General features: G+C 36.9%; 2 protein-coding genes across 3 annotated transcripts in view; one reads left to right on the forward strand and one right to left on the reverse strand.

Moving 5' to 3' along the window:
* xpo7 (exportin 7) overlaps positions 1–20,885 on the reverse strand; it is a 50,761-nt gene that overhangs the window by 14,644 nt on the left and 15,232 nt on the right. The window contains exons 15-28 of one of the 2 annotated variants that reach the window (XM_051120270.1): positions 18,120–18,193; positions 17,931–18,011; positions 17,685–17,748; positions 16,784–16,892; positions 16,575–16,681; positions 16,335–16,423; positions 13,986–14,093; positions 13,805–13,887; positions 13,469–13,683; positions 13,249–13,387; positions 12,980–13,140; positions 12,716–12,814; positions 12,342–12,469; positions 5,571–5,637 (exon numbers count right to left, since the gene is read on the reverse strand). In XM_051120270.1, coding sequence (XP_050976227.1) covers positions 5,571–5,637; positions 12,342–12,469; positions 12,716–12,814; positions 12,980–13,140; positions 13,249–13,387; positions 13,469–13,683; positions 13,805–13,887; positions 13,986–14,093; positions 16,335–16,423; positions 16,575–16,681; positions 16,784–16,892; positions 17,685–17,748; positions 17,931–18,011; positions 18,120–18,193 — 1,524 coding nt within the window. Of the gene's footprint in view, positions 1–3,848; positions 5,638–12,341; positions 12,470–12,715; positions 12,815–12,979; positions 13,141–13,248; positions 13,388–13,468; positions 13,684–13,804; positions 13,888–13,985; positions 14,094–16,334; positions 16,424–16,574; positions 16,682–16,783; positions 16,893–17,684; positions 17,749–17,930; positions 18,012–18,119; positions 18,194–20,885 lie in introns of those variants that run through there. The other variant, XM_051120269.1, reaches the window with a different exon arrangement.
* On the forward strand, positions 980–3,311 carry pbdc1 (polysaccharide biosynthesis domain containing 1). The gene is made up of 6 exons (XM_051120273.1): positions 980–1,081; positions 1,512–1,577; positions 1,682–1,741; positions 2,208–2,348; positions 2,444–2,555; positions 2,972–3,311. Exons 1-6 carry the CDS (start codon positions 1,052–1,054, stop codon positions 3,085–3,087), a joined length of 525 nt encoding a protein of 174 aa, XP_050976230.1. The 5' UTR covers positions 980–1,051; the 3' UTR covers positions 3,088–3,311.

A 20,885-nucleotide genomic window follows, 5' to 3' on the forward strand; every position in this document is an offset into this window, starting at 1 on the left:
GAGCTGCCTACCTAGACCGCATTTTTGGGCGTCATAGTCGCTTTCAGCGTCAGCTGACTCGAAACACAGTAGCCTAATCCCAAAAACGCAGTCTATAGTTTTTGAGACATAGCCACTGTGGGGAAAAAAATGGGTAAAACATATCTTTTTACAGTAACCAATCAGAGAAATTAAGTGTAAAACAGCTGTAATGAACTCAAGATGGGACCGTCCTGTTCTCCTCACAAGAGCACTTTCCTCAGGATGTGAACTGACTGTTTTTTTAAGCATGGCATGCTGAATTACTGGAACTGATAAGGATGTGTGCTATATTTTGTCCTTCCTTTGCTTTTACAAACCTGTGATTATTTGCGTTTAAACTTAATTCGCCTTCTCTGACGTTAACCTATAGGTTATATGTTTTGGAAATAAAGCAAAACCTTAAACTTAGATTCCACGTCGAAAAAAAGCAATAAAAAAAAAAAAAAAAAAAATACCAAAGAAAATATAGCGTATTATACATAAATCGGAAAGTTACCACTAGAGGGCGCAGTAAGACCTGTTATTATTTAGACAAGTAACTTACATTTTACGTGAATATATTTTATTATATAGCTCGAATTATTTTAATTGCTTAGCACATGAATAAATAAAGTGAAATTGTTAGTAAACCTGTTACAAAACAGCTCTTATGTAGTATTCCACTAACGGCATTTACATAGCTTGCATATAGCATTTTATTATTTAAATATGCATGTTCCACAACCTCTAAATAAGATCAAAAATTTAAACGGATAAGACATGCTTTCACAAAAAAAAAAAAAAAAAAAAAAAAAAACGAAAGATGTAACCACTAGAAGGCGCAGTAAAGACTATGTAATCGCACTATTCGCTGTTTCATTTTATATTTCTCCATTTTCTTTTGCATTATTTTCTTAACATTATTTTTAAACGAATTGCACTGCAGAAACACCTGCTTTGAACAGCGGACCGAAAACAACACAGCGCATTTAAGTCACATGACCTGTCGTCATGACGTGTTTGTAGCTTATCCGGGTCAGAAGGCGTCAGCATGGACACGGGGGATGTTCTTGCATCTTTGGTAGGCGAATAGATATTTTAACTTATTAACAAACACGAAGCACTGTACAATAACGTGATATACAAAAGCAGTATTTTATTGAACCGATGCTCTCAGTTAGTGAGTTTTCATAACTGTACAGAGTAATACATAGAGTAATACATCTTGGTTAGCCTGCGTGCTAACAAGCATGTTTATGAGCATGTGGCAAAAATAACGGAATAGGTCAGGAACAAGAAATAATTTTCTTTAATCATCACTGATATTTATATTCCTCCACGTTTAAATTGCTTCGGTAGTGATTCACTAGTTTAACAAAGGTACTTGACAGCTGTTGTCTTTTGATGTAGTATTTGGTTATAATGGCACGGTTTTTATCTAATATATTTATTTATAGACTGTTATGTTTAATTTTTCCACTGAAATTAATATTTCTGTTTTTAATAAACAGGGGGTAGAGGGAGCCACCGCGGCTGCGCATGCGCTGTCTCTTCCAGCAGAGGCGTATGGAAATGATGTGAGTTGGGATATTCGCAAATTAATAAGAAATGACAAATACTGAACCTTTCATAAAACCATCACCTTTTCAAAACACTAACAGTATTTCATTTTTGATATCAGGCCCAACTGGAGGTAATGTGGGCTATGAAAGCTTACAATCACGCAGAAGTGTACTTTAATGTAAGTAAATGAGTGTCACAATCTATCCTGTCATTTAGCAAGACATTTCATGCAAAAATTATAAAAAATTCTGTCATTAATTATTCACCTTCATGTCATTCCAAACCTATAAGACCTTCGTTCATCTTTGGAGCACAAATGTAGATATTTTTGATGAAATCCGAGAGCTGACTGCGTAGACAGCAACGCAACTGACACTTTCGAGGCCCAGAAAGAAAGTAAGGACATTGTTGAAATAGTCCATGTGACATCACTGATTCGCCGTAATGTTATGAAGCTACAAGAATACTTTTGGTGTGCAAAGAAATCAAAAACATCCTCATTTGTGTTCAGAAGATAACAAACGTCTAACCGGCTTGGAACGATATGAGGATGAGTAATTAATGACAGAATTTTCATTTTTGGGTGAACTGTCCCTTTAAATCACTTGAATGTCGTCTTTCACTGATGGTTTGTTCCTCCACAGCTTATTTCCTCAGTTGACCCCAAATTTCTAAAACTAACTAAATCAGACGAGCAGATATATACGAAATTCCGGGAAGCATTTCCTGACCTCAGTATTCAAGTTCTGGACCCGGAGCTGCTCAAGTCCGCAGACGCTAAAGAGGTGCGTGACGTCACACCCACGTTTGACATGTGTTTCAATAATAGTTTATACTCTCGGCGAGTTGGTTGAACTTTATCCATTTTTTTTTTTTCTAGAAATGGAGGCCCTTTTGTAACCAGTTTGAAGGAGTTGTAGAGGACTTCAACTATGGCACATTATTACGTATAGACTGTCAAAAGGACTACACGGAGGAGAACACGATATTTGGTATGTGATACTACAGATGCACTCCTTTTAGTAGTTTACATACATACAAACAAACAAGTCCACATTAAACAAATCAAGAACTTATCCACCTTATTTTTCAGCATTGAAATAAGCCAGTGGGTGAGACTTCCTGTTCATTAGCCGCTATTGGGAAATAAGGATAACAACATGAAGTAAACAGTAAAACTGTTTGCACTACAAACCAGTGTGTTCATAATTAAGATAATACATTAAAATAATATGGTCAGATACCAATTTGCAATATCAAGCAGCAAAAATAGCTGGACGTGATGAGACTGGAAGCCAGACCCATCAATTTTACAAATGGCTTCGCCCACTTTTAGGGAAAAAATAAGGTGGATTAGAATAAGGAAGTGTGCAAAAAGCCTAATTTTGCCCTAATTTTTTCATTTCAGCAACAAGGATCCAGTTTTACGCCATTGAGATTGCGAGAAACAAGGAAGGATACAATGACTTTGTCCACAACGCCAGTTCAAAAGCCAAACTGAAAAAAGATAAGAGTTCATCATAATAGCTTAATATTTAAAGTGGCCTTGTTGGTGTAGAAATCTTTCTACACAAACAGTGGAAAAACATATAAATATCATTTTTTCCCCCCATAATGTAAATGTGTAAAAGAGTTGCTTTTTTCATTTGTATTCAGACGTTGAATGGTTAATTCAGTTTTGTTTTTCCTGCATTGTCTGATACCTTTTCTTTGTAATAAATAACAGTACATATTTCCACGTGAAAAACTCCTACAGTATTGTGTGAATTGATTGTATTATAATTAGAATTGCCAAGGCTTGAAAGACAAAATTGCATTTGCACCCTACCAGTACTTTTTTTGAGTCAAACAGAATTTTGAGCATAATTTCAAAGTAATTAATGGCTTTAAATATCAAGCACTAAAATGGATCTTAATATAATTACAAATACCTCCAGAACCTGCTTTTGAAGAGGATTTTGATGGGATGTGGAGGCTCAAGTGCAAAGTTAAGCCTTGAGAACGTCCCAATGCTGATTTTTCAATTTCGTCATTATTTGGCATGGCATATTCTGGCTCTTATTAGTTTTACTCGGATTATTCTAGAAGCAAGTTCCATCCAATAAAACGTTGCGCAGATTCCGTTCACTAAAGACTTTGATTTACAGGAAATTCCAAGTTTTCTATGACCATGGGAGCCCCGCTGGTTTTAAGAATAGGAGTGTTTATTTCAAAAAGGGTCAAATTTGATCTCCGACCACGACTGTTTGGTCTAATGTTGCGGTCACAAAACGTGCACATACTAGTACAAACCAATGATGTTTATTTTGCAGTCACAATGCTTACACTATATGTAGCAGACATCCAAACAAACAATCAAACAATTCAACCAGCTACCTTATCACTCAATGGACCCAACACACAGTCGCCAAAAAACACATTCACATCAGGGAACCAAGAAAAGAAAGTGAACATCCATGAGTGTTGGACATGGTTAAGAGATGAGCTAGTTCTTCACAAACAGTTAGCAGCAACATCTGTTGAGTAGCACAAGTTGCTAATATACTCCATTCGGCCTCTGTGTTTAAATCTACCATATTCTGATGCGCTTCGGTTGTTAAAAATAAAACTGGAATCCAGGGGGGAGAACGAAAAATAAACGGGGGTTAAAGCTAGAGACAACTGTCGAAAGTGATCCTGTCACGATGACTCGAATACCAGGGTCTTTTTATTGAAGGACACGGCTACATTCTATAGGCTCCACTACCGAAGAACGCCAGATCAACAATAAAGCCACGAGAGACTGGAAGCCTGTGAGATTAAAAAGCAGGGAAAACAGTTTGACGAAAGCTCAGAGAGCAACTTCACCACAACCAAGTCACTTTATCTAATCAAATCCACAGACGACATGATCGAACCCTTCAGAGACAAAAGGCGAAAGGTTACGCGTGCGTTCTCCGATGAATTTCGCACGAGGACGGGGTCGTTTCGGGACCGCTCCCAGCCCGGCGGCGAGCAGGTCTGAGAACATCCTCGGCGACAGAGGTGGTGGGGGATGTTGAGGTGACCTAAAGGTTGACGCAAGACAGACTTCATCATGCCCAAGATTTAAGGGAAACGGTACTCCTTCTGAAAACGTTAACGCGAGACATTTCGTGTATTTACAGAGCTCCCGTTTGTGTTCCGTAGAGTCAGTTTGAGGGGGGAAAATAAGAAATGTACAACTTGTGATCCTGTTCGACGCTTCATCCCGCCCCCTCTGCGGACAGGTGTCAATCCCAGCACTCACGCCTCGATCCCAGATATAAACGACTCTCTCCATACAGACAAACCCACACTTCAGCACAGTTGCACTAACGTACTAGACTGTAAAAAGTTTTCAATCACACTCATTATTTGTCTTAAATCGTAATCATTATAAACATTGTTGAAAATGTTATGAAAAAAATGTACACTTTTTTTTTTTTTTCTTATGTGTTTCTATACAAGGCAGGCAAAAGCAGAGCACTATGTATACCAGCTCATCCTAACCCTTCCTCCCACAGACATGCTCTCAAACACACTCACGCTCACACACACGCACGCACACACAGACGCCCACTTCCCATCGTCCCTCTGAGTGGTTCGGGTGCGCCGCCCACTCTAGAGTCCACCCTGGTGCCGTCCCACACCCCAAACCCATTCCCAGCCATACCCTCTTCTCTCTCTTTGGACTTTGAGCCCCAAATGACAAGAGAATGGTCAAGGAGAATGACCTCTAGAAACTGGCTTTAAAATATGTATATATTTATATGTGTATATATATATTTATATATATATATATATAAAAAGGGGTGGGGGAGGAGGTGTGGAGGAAGAGAGGTAATGGGGTATTTTTAGGGACTGGGGAGCGGGAGGTGCAGGCTTGCGCAGCGGTGGTCCCCCGGCAGCCGGGCCAGGGGCGGGTGGGAGTACGGGCCGGGGCCGGTCCACGTGGGCGGGGCCTGGTGCTCTATGGAATGTCAGCTCATCATATCGTTGCTGTTTACCCCGTATGTGGAATTCTTCATGGAGTCATTGACTTCTCTTCTAAATACTGAAAGATTCTGTGTAAACCTGTGGGGAAAAAAAGTGAGTTTGCTAAAATAGTATTCTATATATAAAATACACATAGACATACAAATAAATAATGCAATCCAGTTTAATACTCTAAATCCTATAGTTAAAGAACATGAGTATTTCACACTAATGGCTTGTTTCTAGAGATCGACCGATACATCGATTTACCAATATTTTTAGAGATATTTAAGGATTTTACAATAATCTATTATCGGTTTTGTAATATCAGATTCACCGATAAACGTGAATCTTGTGGGTGTTTAGAGAAGTGCGGGCATAATATACCAGTTGAGAAATGCAATACAATATGATGTTTTATTTATAGTCCAATATTTCAGAGAATATTATTCAGTGAATTAACATTATCCAGTGAATTATCTTCACTCTTTATATTAAACGGCTTATAAACTGTAAACTGTAGTTTAAAATGAAGTTGATATGACTTCTGTCCTTTATTTATTTTCTCCATCTGAAAACATTAGATATTCTACAATATTGCTTATTAGTGTTGCAGCTTATGCATTTTATAAATAAAATGTTTTTAATGTTGTAATATGAAGATTAAATTTAACATTAAAGACTGATAATTTAACACTTTTTTTTTAAATGACTGAAAGGAGGAAAAAAAGTGAAGTATGGACTTACTTCACTCAGTCATTTATTTACTTTGTAACAGTAAATAAATATCGGTTCTGCATATCGGTTATAGGGCACATAAACACGTAAATAATAGGCATCAGTGATTTAGTGGTCACTACTCGCTTCCACCGCACCTCAGGGTTCAGTATAGTACGCAATTATTTCCGTTTCCATTTTCAGAAGTTTTAAAGGTACCAAAATATCAAACTGTACCATATCACTTTTTTGGTACCCTTCTGTTGGGGTACCTAGCACAGCAAAAAGTCCCAAAAGGGTGGAGCTAAACCCACTGCAGGACGTTGATTGGTTGACTAGAATTGTCACTTGTGCATGCTACAGTGAGATAAAGCATCTCCTTTACTTGTTCCTCTATGCTGTTCATGTGTGTTAGGCTTGTTTACATCAGTGGGCAAACAAACAAAAAAATATAACAGTGTTATTTTATGATTTTACATTTTCACACAGACAATAGCCGTTTCTCAATATGCATTCTTGTCTGTTCTTGTGGACTTGTGAAATGTCATCAGTCATTGCCCAAAATTCTGCATAATTTTCAAAATATCACTGTTGTGTGATAAAATGTAGTTTTTCAGGCAAGAATGTAGCTGTTTAAAACTCAAATCTGCAGTTTATTTATAAAGATTGCGCCTATTTGAAAATTGGCTATGCTGATTTCGGAGATGTGAGCTCCAGTCGATCACCGGCTGCTCAGTGCTCATTTCAGACATTTGCTGCTGGCTCTGATCTCTCTGTAGTGATTAAACATGAGATGCAATTCATTTTGGGTATGTCCAGGGCTCTACGCTTACATTTATTTTTAGGAGCACCTTCAAAGAAAGTCCCTTTAAGGCAAGTCATTTCACTCGGCAGGCAAGTGCAACATATCTCTTTGATGGGGAAACATCAAATTCCCCAAAACTGTTCATCAAGCTACGATTAAATTTCATATTTGAACTCAATGAAATCTGACAAGAACTGCCTCATAAATATTGTTCCTTATGCTCCAAAAAAGTACAAAAGTACAAAGAAATTCATAAATTCATGCTGAGATTGATGTTTCAAATATAAAAATTTGAATATAGAAATATTAAATAATTTAAAAAACTGAAAAGATACTTGAAAAATGAAGCTAAAACTGCCAGTAGGTGGCAGAAAGTCTCTGATTTTATTTCTGAATCATTCATTCATTTGATTCATTCGAACGGCTGATTCATTCAGGAATAAAGCAAGTGACTGTCTTTATGAATGGGTAATTGATTCATTGACTCACTAGATTTGTTTAAAAACACAGGTTCATTCATAAACAAAACACAGCTGTGTTTGAATGGAGATGCGCAGCGACAATAGTGTTATAGCAACAATAGTGTTATAGCCAGATAAATGTAAGTCACTTAATATTAACTTGTTTATTTAACTGTTGTATTAAATCAATATCACATTTGTAAACTCCCTCAATAATCATTAAAAGCTGTCACTCATCTTAGTTCATCACAATCTAACAAAGTTATATTAAAATTAACGAAGCTCTCTACACTGCACAATGAATCTCTTATTTACACTCTCTCTACACTTTATGAAAGGATTCTAGATATGTCTGTGACGCATTACTCAATGCTGCAAAAACACGTAGAAACCTTTGAAGCTTCCCTCAGCACAAACACAAATATGCTGATCAGGTCAGTTGCACTGGCGCTCCTAAATATATTTTTATAGTCGCATACACGCACGCAAATGCGACTGAAATGGTCGCACTGTAGAGCCCTGATATCTAATAGGCAATCGCTGGTCTCATGAATATATTATTTGCTCCTAGTCATTTTGGCTGAGCACAAAGTTGTTTAACTTATTTTAAACAGCGCTGACTCTGTAGCATATGTTTGACTGAACTGTTTGCTTTTGTCTATTTCCTCTTATACTTTGTACTTATGCTTTTATAATGGCTATTACTGTTCATTAAAGCTGACATTGAACAAAAAGAGGCAGAGTTGTGCTTTATGTCATATTGAGAAACGGCTGTTGTCCCACTTTATCATCAATCGCTGCTTTCTGGCATATACCAAATAAGGGTACTGTTGGCAGTGGAAACACAAGCTGGATCAGGGTGTTCCATTCCAAATTGGACCGTACTGTACTGACCCGTACCGCTCAGTGGAAACGAGCCATAAGAAACACCATTAATTGTGCTACATCAGTCTTTTATACAGAACCCACTTCTAAGTGGCTTAAAGGAATAGTTCACCCAAAAATGAAAATTCTGTCATTAATTACTCACCCTCATGTCGTTTCAAACTTGCAAGACCTTCGTTCATCTTCTGAACATAAATTAAGTTATTTTTGATGAAATCCAATAACTTTCTGACCCTGCATAGACAGCAATGCAACTACAAGGCCCAGAAGAGTAGTAAGGACATCATTAAAATAGTCCATGTGACACCAGTGGTTCAACTTTAATGTAATTAAGCTACGAGAATACTTTTTGTGCAACAAAACGAACAATTTCTTTCAACAATTTCTTCTCTTCTATGTCAGTCTTCGACGCACATTCATAACAGTACCGTGACTAGGGTTGGGTATCAAGAACCGGTTCCATATTTCCAAGAACCGGGTATTCAATAGGACACGTGCATTCCGGTTTTGCATAACGATTCCTGTGTTCACATTTTAATGTGAGTTTTAAGTTTAAAATCAAACGATTTAAGCACAAGAAGGGAGAGAGCACTGTTTGGGGGCAGCGCACACACTGAAGCGCAAGCACAGTGAACAACAGTCCCGGTCCGGGTTCCGGACCTGTGTCCGTTCTCGAACCGTTCAGTGCATTTCCACTGCAGAAAAGGTCGTTCCAGGCTGAATCTGATTTCTTTTTTACATTTACCGCCCAATAAGCACAAAAATACATCAGTATATCAAACACAGCCGTTTCTTGTCAAAAGTTAAAGTGAAAATAAACAGATGAAAAAGAAAAGGCATGCATAACAGTATTTTTAGATCCGCGTGGGTTTGGTGTTAAACAGACAGCAGCCTAATAAACGTGCCGCCTGTCATTAATGTTAATCCAAGAACAAAAAAAAACATTCACTGATCTTGACTGAATATCTTTCGTAACTTTAATGAGGATTGATCTAGATTGTATTAATGGAAAAGAAAACTATGCAGCGTTTTTAAACTTTTGATTTAAATTTCTTGTTCAGTTGTATTTATTTATGCTATTGCTAATTTATTTGCTTGTTCCTGTTTTATTACTGACTGTATACTTGTCTTTGGGTGTTTTCACACCTGTCTCATTTAGTTCGGTTAAATCGCACTAGAGTTCGTTTACCCTCTTGGTGCGGTTCGTTTGGGCAGGTGTGAATGTAGCAAATTGCACTCGAGTGCGCACCAAAAGCGGACCAAAGAAGCGTACCGAGACCTCCTTGAAGAGGTGGTCTCGGTACGCTTTCAAACGAACACTGGAGCGGTTGTAGTGAGAAAGCAATCCGATCCAATGGACCAACGAACCAGGCTTTATCACACTGTATAATGGGTAATTACAGTTCCATGAACAGCAGTAGCTTTGTTGTTTTGCTAATACCACTTAAAATGCACCTGTGTCTGTCTGCGCCATTCAAAATCAAAGCGTGCCTTTTCATTTTATAATGCCGTCTTACTGCTCTGTTTGTAAGAGGTGTGTTTTAAAAGTGTTTTCCTTACGAATCCTGGACTCCTGCTCAAAATTATAGATTAATATAACGATACCTTAAAAAAAAAAAAAAAAAAAAAAAAAAATGCAACAATAAACCCGCAAAGCTGTTGTTGTTCCATCCTGACAGATGACAGCAGAGCAGAATCCCGGAAAAAAACGTGGAACTTTGACCAATGAGAGGACAGTTTACTGGCGTGTGACTTGTATTAACACATTTGGTTCGTTTAAAGTGCCCCTATTATGCTTTTTCAAATATGATCTTTCATGCAGTGTGTCATGTAGCTGTATGTGAACATAAACTATCTGCAAAGTTGTGAAGCTGACAGTGCACGATAAATAAAGTTACTGTCTCAAAAAAAAAAAAAAAAAAAAAAAAAAAAAAAAAAAAAAAGGCTCAAAAAAGAGTCGGCTCACATTTGCCTGAACGAGTCGTCAGGATTTCGAATCTTTTTCTGTTACGGCCACACGTCACAAAGTAACAGATTTGCATAATGTCCACCCACGTTCTATGTCGCCAACAACTTGCCCGCCCATAAAATTCCATGTGGTTTACATCACATGGCAATTTACACGTACATTATACGGAAGAAGCTGTATCCTACGCTGTGAGTAAAATTGGTTTATATTCTCTTCCAAAAGATGATGAATCTACAAAGATTGTATTTTCTAGCGATCGTTCAAAATAAGTAGTTGTGTATGTTATGTTGTGTAACAACCCTGCACGTCATGCTAACCTGCTAAATCATGCTTCTGTAGTTCTGTTGTTCAGCTGTGGACCCACTGTAGTCTGACAATTTGTGATTGATGCAGCTTGACTGTCTGTCTGTCTCATTAGTTGGAGTAATGATAAAGGATGGCGCATGAAGCGGCTTTCACACCGAATGCGGAAAGCGCTGTGCTATGAAACCCATTCGTTTTAATTGCTTCCGCCGCATGAGGATGGCTTGTTTCTGCCTCAACCGCAGTGGAGCGCACGCCGCAGACAAAGTTCAAATGAGTTGTTCAAATGAAATTTTGCCGCTGTGCTCTGAAGGGCTGCACTGAACCCCACGGCCAGCGCAGCGCTTTCTGCGTTCGGTGTGAAAGCCGCCTTAATGCATTATACAATGTTGAAGTTTACAACATAGAGGTGTGCCCGGTTCGCTTACATAAGCAAATTGCGAGCACTTTCCACGGTAGACTGTGCTAACTTGTCGATCAGCCACTTCAGCCGTTTTATCATCAGACTCTGGCTGGAATTGTTATGGTAAAATCGATGCGATCTTTTCTATGTATTGACAAGTCTCCAGGGCTGTCAGTCAGCTATGGCAATGGGCGTTTCGTTTTCCGACACACCGTACGCAATAGACCAATCATAAAGGACTGCGCCATCTGACCAATCACAGCAATGAGGGCTCACGGAAAGGAGGGGTTTAGAGAGACTGATTCTTCGAACTGCTTCGCACGAGTCGTTTATGTATAATTTAGAAATGGGGTAAAATTAAATCTATTTTTGGAGAAAACTGAAGTGTTTTTTGACCTTGCATACATGTAAACCTGTTTTGGGAGTCTTTTAAAACAATATTAGCAACCTTTAAAATGGCATAATAGGGGCACTTTAAAACTTTGCTGTGTGAAAGTGAACAGCACCTGAATAAAAAGCAACACTGTAATAATTTTAACCCGTTTCGGAACAAAGCAATCGATCTACAGGCGTGAAAGCACCCTTTAACAATTTAATGTTTGAACGTTTTGTTTGTCTAGTTGTTTTTGCTGTGGTATTTTTTTGTTAAAATCATAAGCAATAGTTCTTCTTAGGCCTAAGTGTTCTGTAGGCTGCTGATTTTTGCTTATGTTTTTCAGCTGCAACAAAAAGAAAGAAAAAAAAACAAAACAACAATAAAAATGTTTGACTTAACATTTGATTGACTTTTGTGTTATTGAAATCGAAACTAGGAATCGTTAAGAATCGGAATCGATAAGCAGAATCGATAAAATTCAAACAATACCCAATCCTAACCACGACGCGTACATGTGGTACTGCTGACGCAGGAGTGAAAGAGAGAAAAAAAAAAAAAAGTTGAATAAAGTCATTAGTTTTGTTTTCTTTGTGCACAAAAAGTATTCTTGTAGCTTCTTCACATTCTTATTTTCTTATTCTTAAACAACGTCCTTACTACTTTTCTAGTCCTTGAACGTGTCAGTTTTGTTGCAGTCTACGCAGGGTCAGAAAGCTTTTGGATTTCATCAAAAAAAAAAAAAAAATCTTAATGTGTATCTAAAGACAAAGAAAGATCTTACAGATTTAGAACGACATGAGAGCGAGTAATTAATGCCAGAATTTTTTGGGTGAACTATCCCTTTAAATGCAAAGTAAGTTGGAATTCTCATGAAATCAAATTACCTGTCTCTGTTTTTGGTCAGCAAGTTTCGCTCTATGCCCTCCATGAGATTTTCAAAGCATAAGTGCATTGCTTGCTGCTTTTCTGGTGGTTGACTGTTCACAATGCTGTTCCTCAAATCGGCGAAATACTACAAACACAATACAAATCAGCACGTTAGAATGATTTCTGAAGGATGATGTGACACTGAAGACTAGCATAATGATGCTAAAAATTTAGAGTTGCATCACATAAATTTTAAAATATATTCAAATAGAAAACAGTTATTTTAAATTGTACGATTTTACAATATCACTGTATTTTTGATTAAAAATAAACAGCTTTTGTGAGCATAAGAGACTTAAAAAACAAAAAAAGTCTAAATTCTATCACATACCTTCTCATTGAGTAGAATCAAGCCAAGCAGCGGCCGTGACATTGACCACTGATTCCTACAATCTTCAAAAATGATGATATTCAACACTGTGGACAGCATCTGGATAAGATTGTGATACTCTTGTCAGGTTAAGCATCTCCAATACACTTTAAGAAAATATATTCTATATATTATGCTGTGAAAAATCACAAAGTTTGTTCCTCTTATGCTTTAAATATGATGAATGTATTTATTTAATGATTAAGACTTGGGTCAAAGCCTCACCTGCTGGATCATCTCAGGGTGCTGCTGCATTATGTGAAGGAAGCGGTCGCTCTCCTGGGCCATGGGCGCCGCTCGTTTCTTCGTGCTGCGTGATAGCTGCTTGAATAGATAAGTAACTATGTGGTCCAGGCTTGAGCAGCAACCAGTGCATACCATTGTGTCTGTGAGGAGACCAACAGAAACACAGTTCAGGTTAAACACCTGATGAAACAGCAGGAAGGTTCATGAGATTAAATAATACAAAAAGTGATGCTAAACATGGTCCTCACCAAGTGCTGTGAGACCCTCTGATATGGAGGACAGGATGTACATGACCACATGAGGCTCCAGGCTGGCGATGAAGTTCATATGGTCTTGGGTTAGCACCTCCAGAAGAGAGTAGTAAGACTGACTAAGCTTTGGATAGTCCTGCAGGAACAAGAAGAAGAAAATCAACCAATCTGAATGTTGAAGGACACAATTCTGATGCTGATTGTTGACGCTCTTTACCAGCAGGTCACTGTGAGGGATGGACAAGAGCAGCTTAATAAAGGTCTGCAGGGCGTTGTCCAAGGCGTCATCGCCGTACAGACGGAAGACGCCGAAGTTGACGTAGTTGCCGCTTAATACGGCCTTCAGCATGGAGAAACAAATGGAGATTCCCTTTAGTTTTAGTGCGTACACCTGATCTTTTGGCACCTCACCCAGTGTCAGGATCCGATTCCCTTCAAGTGAAACAAAAAACAATGATTATTCAATTAAATTTCTTTAGATTTAACAATGCTACAACATACCAGAGGAACAGTATGAAATGTGAAAACTGCGTTATTATAGAAGAGGATGTACCGTATGTTGTAATCATCTTGCTGGTCTCCCTGAACAGCAGGATTCCATTCGGTGACGACACATCAAACTGCAATCTCTGTGACCTTCACATAAAAAAACAACACACTTTATGTTAGAGATCATACATAACCTTTAAACTCTAAGTCCTCAGTGACATATGTGAGATGTAATATTCGATTACCTGTTGTGGACGAGCTCGGCCATGAGTTTGAGGACCGGTGTGGTGCAGGCAGGTACATGGTACCAGAGCTCTATTGCCCTTTGTAAGATGGGCATGTAAGAGGGGTAACTAAGATCTGTTAAGGAACGCATTAAAATTGGCATTCAATCATAATTAACTGAAGAGATCAGTTTTATATCATCTACTTGTAAGCTTGTTTAAAAATTAAAATAAGTAATAAATAGGAAAATAACAACAAAAACAAATAAGTGAACAAACAAATAAAGTTACACTAAGGCTGTCACTAACAATTTGTAACAATTTTGATAATCGAGTAATCAGTTGATTAATTCTGACGATTAATCAGATAATCACACTTTTTTTTTGAAGACCTAAGCAAACAATAGCCTTTAAAATGACTAATAATTAATAAAAATTAGGCAATAATAATTGGTTCAGATAAAGTGCCAAAAACAAGTAATCATATGGTTTTATTGAACAAAACTGTTAAAGGGGTCATCGGATGCCCATGTTCCACAAGTTGATATGATTCTTTAGGGTCTTAAAGAAAAGTCTATAATATACTTTGGTTAAAAATTCTCATTGGTAGTGTAAAACAACACCCTTTTTACCTTGACAAAATCATCTCATTCTGTTCGAGGCTGCTTTAAATGCAAATGAGCTCTGCTCACCCTGCCCCTCTCTTCTCTCTGTGGAGTGACGAGCCTGTTTACTTTAGCTGCATTTAGCCACTAAACTTGCTAACTAGCACATTATTAGGAAAGACAATCGCAAAAAGTCATAAAAAAAACCCTTATAATCACTTCTGCTATAAGTGAAGCTGGATCACAAATAATTTGCGCGAACATAGACGGATATATGTAGATCAGGAGGTGCATTTCCTTTACAAACAAATGTAATCCACTGCTCCGACATTGAAACAAAGAGTGTGGACTGTTACATCTGGTCTGAGGTAAGACGCTCAATCAACTATCGTGGGAGCGGCCTCTGTGACGCCACAACGACAGGCATCTGAGAAAACGGCGATTTGAAAAAGGGAATATTATTTTTACAGATTAATTAAAAGCCACTGCATGGATTTTTATCATTATTTGATCGATTGTTTTTACACTTTACTGTGCTCTAACCCTTGTTTAATATTGACTAAACATTTAATTCAAATATCTACTTGATCTTCAATATCTGGCAATTTCTTAATGACAGAAATGCTACAGCCACTGTCATTTTTTGACATCAAAACGTGTGAACTTTTGAGATTTTATTTTATAATTGCAATGAATAGTTGGCATATTTAGAAAGATTCACAGCAATGTGTAGAGATGGAGTTTAAGACACTTCTCACAGGAAAATGCTAACAGTTTGTGTGGAGCAGCATTTACTGTGAACAGAGCTGCTCTGAGATGCACGTAGGTAACCTACACGCATGTAAATAATTAAAGTGCATATATTAAACCTGAATTGCATATATTTAATAGAATCATAGAGCTTCTTAATTTACAATAACATCATGCTTTATTATGATTTTTGAATGGGTTTAATATGTGACCCTGGACCACAAAACCAAAAAGTTGAGATTTATACTCTGCAAATCATACTGCTGAATAAATACGCTTTCCACTGATATATGGATTTTTAGGATAGGACGATATTTAAGCCAAGATAAACTATTTGAAAATCTGAAAACTAAGGGTGCAAAAAGGTCAAAATATTGAGAAAAGTGTCTTTAACACTGTCCAAATGAAGTTCTTAGCAAGGCATGTTACTAATCAAAAATTAAGTTTTGATATATTTACAGTAGGAAATTTACAAAATATCTTCCTGGAACATGATCTTTACTTAATATCCTAATGATTTTGGTATAAGAGAGAAATCATTTCTCAAATAATTTTGACCCATACAATGTATTTTTAACTATTGCTACAAATATACCTGTGCTACTTATGACTGGTTTTGTGGTCCAGGGTCACATATATCATGCAGCCGGTTTACCACTTCCAGTATTTTGCTGGTTATTTCACATGGGCAAAATGCAATCAAGGATTTTTTAGAATCACGTACTTGAACTGAATCGAGGAATCGCAACAGCCCTAAATTACATAAATTAAATGAACAAAAACACACAAAACAAAAAAAAAGAACAAAAAATATAAATAAATAAAAACACAAGTTAAGAAAAAAAAATAAAAATAAAGTCTCAAAAATAAATTAATAAACAAATAGAAACAAAAATGTAAATAACAAAGGGAAAAAACCAACACACAATTACACAAATAGAATATATAATTACACAAATAAAACTGTGCATAAATTACACTAATAAAATGAACATAAAAACATATTAAAGGATACATCCAATCAAAGAGCATCATAAAGCTGGTCTTGGCATTAAAGGCAAAGGCAATTCCCCGCAGATCTCTCACCAGTCCTACTAACGTCCTCTGAAAGAGAGAGAGAGAAAAAAAAAAAAAAACACATTTGTTCATCTCTCAAGTGTGAAAACACTAGGCTAGAGATGCATTAAGAAGGTCAGCAAAAAAATAAGAAAACAAGCTATTTCGTAGTTTGTATGATAAAAATACATCATCTTACTTTTGCTTCTTGTTCATTGAAGGTGTTGGTGCTAAACATCTGAGCGATAGCCTCAAACGCAGCAGTGAGAGGAAGCATGAACTGTTCAAACTGGTCCTCATCCTCACCTGTTTAAGACACAGAATGTCTATCAAGACGCCTTTCAACATGACACTGATATGCTACATCTATAGGTACTTATATGCTATATCTAATAGGTACACCCTTACCCAAATCTACCATAAGAAGTCTCCCCAAGGCTGTGTAGAAGGTGGTCCGACATCTCATATCACTGAGGTTGGCCTGATTGTTCACACCCAGGAAAGAAAAGTGCTCACTCTGTCACAAGGAAGAAAAACAAGACATTGTCAACTTGTTACTAGTATAAAATGACAAGTAAAAACAAAAAGGTGTTAAAAAGTAAAAAAACAAGAAACAAATTAGGCTCTTAAATGTTACTGTTCATTAATTGTGCTTCATTAATCACATTCAAAATAAAAGTTTTTGTTTACATAATGTGTGTGTGTTGTGTATATTTATTATGTATATACAAATACACATGCATGGACATATTTAAGAAAAATATGTTATTTTTATATATAAAACATTTATATAAAAATATTTGTATTAGGGATGTCAAATGATTAATCACGATTAATCGCATACAAAACAGTATGAGTTTGCCCAATATATGTGTGTGTAATTATTATGTATATATAAATACAAACACAATGTATATATTTAAGAAATATTTATAAGTATATTTATTTATTATAATTTTTACATAATTTATATTAAAAAAATATTTTGTACGTAACATTTCTCTTAAATATACACATTAATTTGAGTGCATTTATATATACATAACGCACACAAATATTAGGCAAACTCAAACTTTTATTTTGTATGCGATTAATCGCAATTAATCGTTTGACAGCCCTACTTTATATATAATATTAATGTAAATACATGTAAATATTTTCAGAATATATACTATATGTGTGTTTATTTATATATACATAATAAATATACACAGTATACACACACACACACACACACACACTATGCAAACGGAAACTTATTTTGGATGCGATTAACCGCTGCACAGCACAACTTAGGTTGGTCACTTACTGTGTGGTTGTTTAGCATGAACTGGACAGCACTGAGTTTCACAAGTTTTCTAACACTGCTGTACGTGAGAAATAATGTTAAGGAAACAGACCAGAACATATTCACTGCCAAAAATATCACATCACAGGCCATTCTATATCAAAAACATCACAGGCCATTCTATACATTTACATTAAAGTCGATCAGCCCGAATAACAATGCTAATATGGTTTCAAATTTAAACCAACAACACGTGTGCAAGGATATCCAATGGAGAGGTCATTGAGGAGCTGTAGTGTCTTAGATGTGATTGGTTCACACTGTCCCCAGTACTTCAAGTTGGTGATTCTGCATTAAAACAAAACTCCATGTTAAAAACATCATTTTCAATTGTCATTTTTGTCAAAACAAGTCATAATAATTATGCCTATCACCTATCACTTATTATATACTTACATTTTCCCAATGAAAACACTGAGTACCATGGTCTCATCATTCAAGCCAAGAACTTCTGATAGTCTTCGATACAACTAGGGACCAAACAATAGTATTATTTCCTGTCATCTTATATTCATGTTGAACTGGTGTTTAGCTTAAACAATCCATTTTATAAATGTAGCATTTAGTATGTTAAACTACTAAAAAACAGGTTGGGAAGTAAGGCCAGGAGAAGCAAGCAAATGTGACAATTCACAAGTTCTCACAAATCCATAAATTATATAGATTTTGTCAGAAAAAGGGGGGAAAGCAGCTCAATTTAATTTCCAAATTAAAAATTTCAATGTAAAATTTAGTGACAAACACCGCATAATATTTTTACTAACAAAAATAAAAATGCATTGCTAAAAAATACAATCTTGGAAGCAAAGAATTCTTATTGTTGAGTCCAGTCCCAAATGGCATGCTCCTCTGAGTCTACACTTTGCTGCATGGGCTGATGGGTAACAGCACACTGTAAGTCTGCATCCCTACGGTCCAAATTAAGTGTGCCATTTGGGACAATTCTCCACTGAATCTAACACATCCAATTATAAAGATCCAATCTGATTTCACAGTAATTACTGCATTGTTGTACACTCTGTGAAGGTTAGGAGGAGCACTTTTAAGGTGTTACAATTCCAAGGACAACAGGCTACACCCTTAAAAATAAAGGTGCTTTAAAAGGTTCGTCATAGCAATGACTTAGAAGGACCATTTTTGGTTCCACAAAAAACTATTCAGTCGAAGGTTCTTTAAAGAACCATCTCTTTTTTACCTTTTCATAATCTGAAGAACCTTCTTTTGCCACAAAGAACCTTTTGTGAAACAGAATGGTTCTTCAGATGTTAAACGAGAAGTCTACTTCAGGGTTCTTGCACCATTTTAAAAGTAAAATTTAATGCTTTTTAAGACCTTTTTAAGACCTCAACAAATATAATTTAAGACCCAAAAATTTCATAATTTCTTTGGAATAAAAAAGTAAAAATACTTTTCTTTGAGACCTTTTTCTTTTCTTTTTTTTTGTTCCTTTGTGATGTAGTTATTTTCAGTTTTAACAACAGCTTGACGCAGCGAAACAAATGCATTGAGCAGCAAAATCACCCTTAATAGATGAAAGGATATTAACGTCAAACATGACGACATATGGCTTCTCACTAACGCTGCACGATAGCTCCTTCTTGATGAATGAAGCGATGCCATATTTGGCGACATATGCAGTTTTATTTTCACCACAGGTGAATAACTTTGCAAGCTGCGAATCGGGGAACATGGCAGCAAAGATGTCACGTATGTCCTCGTTAGATTTAAATGAATTGTGCCTCGTCACAGTATGGAGAACCCACAGTACCTCTGCCTTTTGGGTGTCTGGCGGTGAAATGAAACTTGTTATAGCCGACTGTGAGGTGGCGTCTGAACTAGTAACATCGTTAGGTCGAGCTGCAAACAACGCAGGGATTAACCTGGACCCGCTATGACTAGCTGCTGCAACGTACCGCTGGTGCTTTCCTCCTTTCATGTGCGACTCGACGGCTTTGAGCCCCATGGTCCCTAACGAAAAGGTCTTTTTGCAGAATTTACACATTGCCTCATTGTTATTTTCAGCCGGCGCCAACCACCTCCTAAATGCATCCTCTTCCATCCACTTGTCGTTAAATTTACACTTTCCCATCTTTGCATTTTGAACCTTACCTCGACAACCGCGTAATGGCAGCACGCAGGTGCAGACCGACGTCAGCGTCTGTAACCGACCTACCGTAATAAGCTAATAAATCACGGAGACTGTTATTTCACTCCTGTTTCACACATACTAAATTGATCAACTATTAGATGTTTTACGGTGGACCACTGTGCTTCCCTATCGTCATTAAGCACACCGGCTGAAAATTTAATACCTACAGCAACTTTACGGTAAATTTAAGACAATTTAAGACCTTAATTTCCCGGATTTTAATTTAAGACATTTTAAGACTTTTTAAGGACCCGCGGGAACCCTGTACTTCAAGAACAACAATTTACAAATAATGTACTCACCCTCTTGTCATCCAAGATGTTCATGTCTTTCTTCAGTCGTAAAGAAACTATGTTTTTTGAGGAAAACATTTCAGGATTTTTCTTCATATAATGGACTGATATAGTGCCCCGAGTTTGAACTTCCTAGACGCAGTTTAAATGCAGCTTCAAACGCAAAATGCAGTCGTAACGATCGGCTAATTTCTCCCTGAACTGTGTGTATTCTAGCTCAAAACAGTTAGGGTATGTCAAAAAACTCCATTCGTATTTTCTCCCTCAACTTCACAGTAAGACAAGACGAGCGTTTTAGATTAAAAAGTATTTAAATTACATTTCTTAAATGAAAACAACCGAATGTTTCGCAAGATAAGACCCTTCTTCCTCAGCTGGGATCGTTTACAACCGCATTTGGGATTGTTTGAAGCTGCATTTAAACAGCATTTTGGAAGTTCAAACTCGGGGGGAACCATAGCAGTCCATTATACGGAGAAAAATCCTGAAATGTTTTCCTCAAAAAACACAATTTCTTTATGACTGAAGAAACACATGAATATCTTCGATGACATGGGGATGAGTACATTATCTGTAAACTGCTGTTCTGGAAGTGGACTTCTCCTTTAAAGGTTCTTTATGAAACTATTTAGACAAAAAAAAAAAAAGATTCTTCTATGGCATCGTGAAGCACCTTTATTTTTAAGAGTGTAAAGCGGAACTAAAGACAGGTTTAGAGGA

The sequence above is a fragment of the Labeo rohita genome, chromosome 10 (genome assembly GCF_022985175.1).
Source record: "Labeo rohita strain BAU-BD-2019 chromosome 10, IGBB_LRoh.1.0, whole genome shotgun sequence".
In the NCBI taxonomy this organism is placed as follows: Eukaryota; Metazoa; Chordata; class Actinopteri; order Cypriniformes; family Cyprinidae; genus Labeo; species Labeo rohita.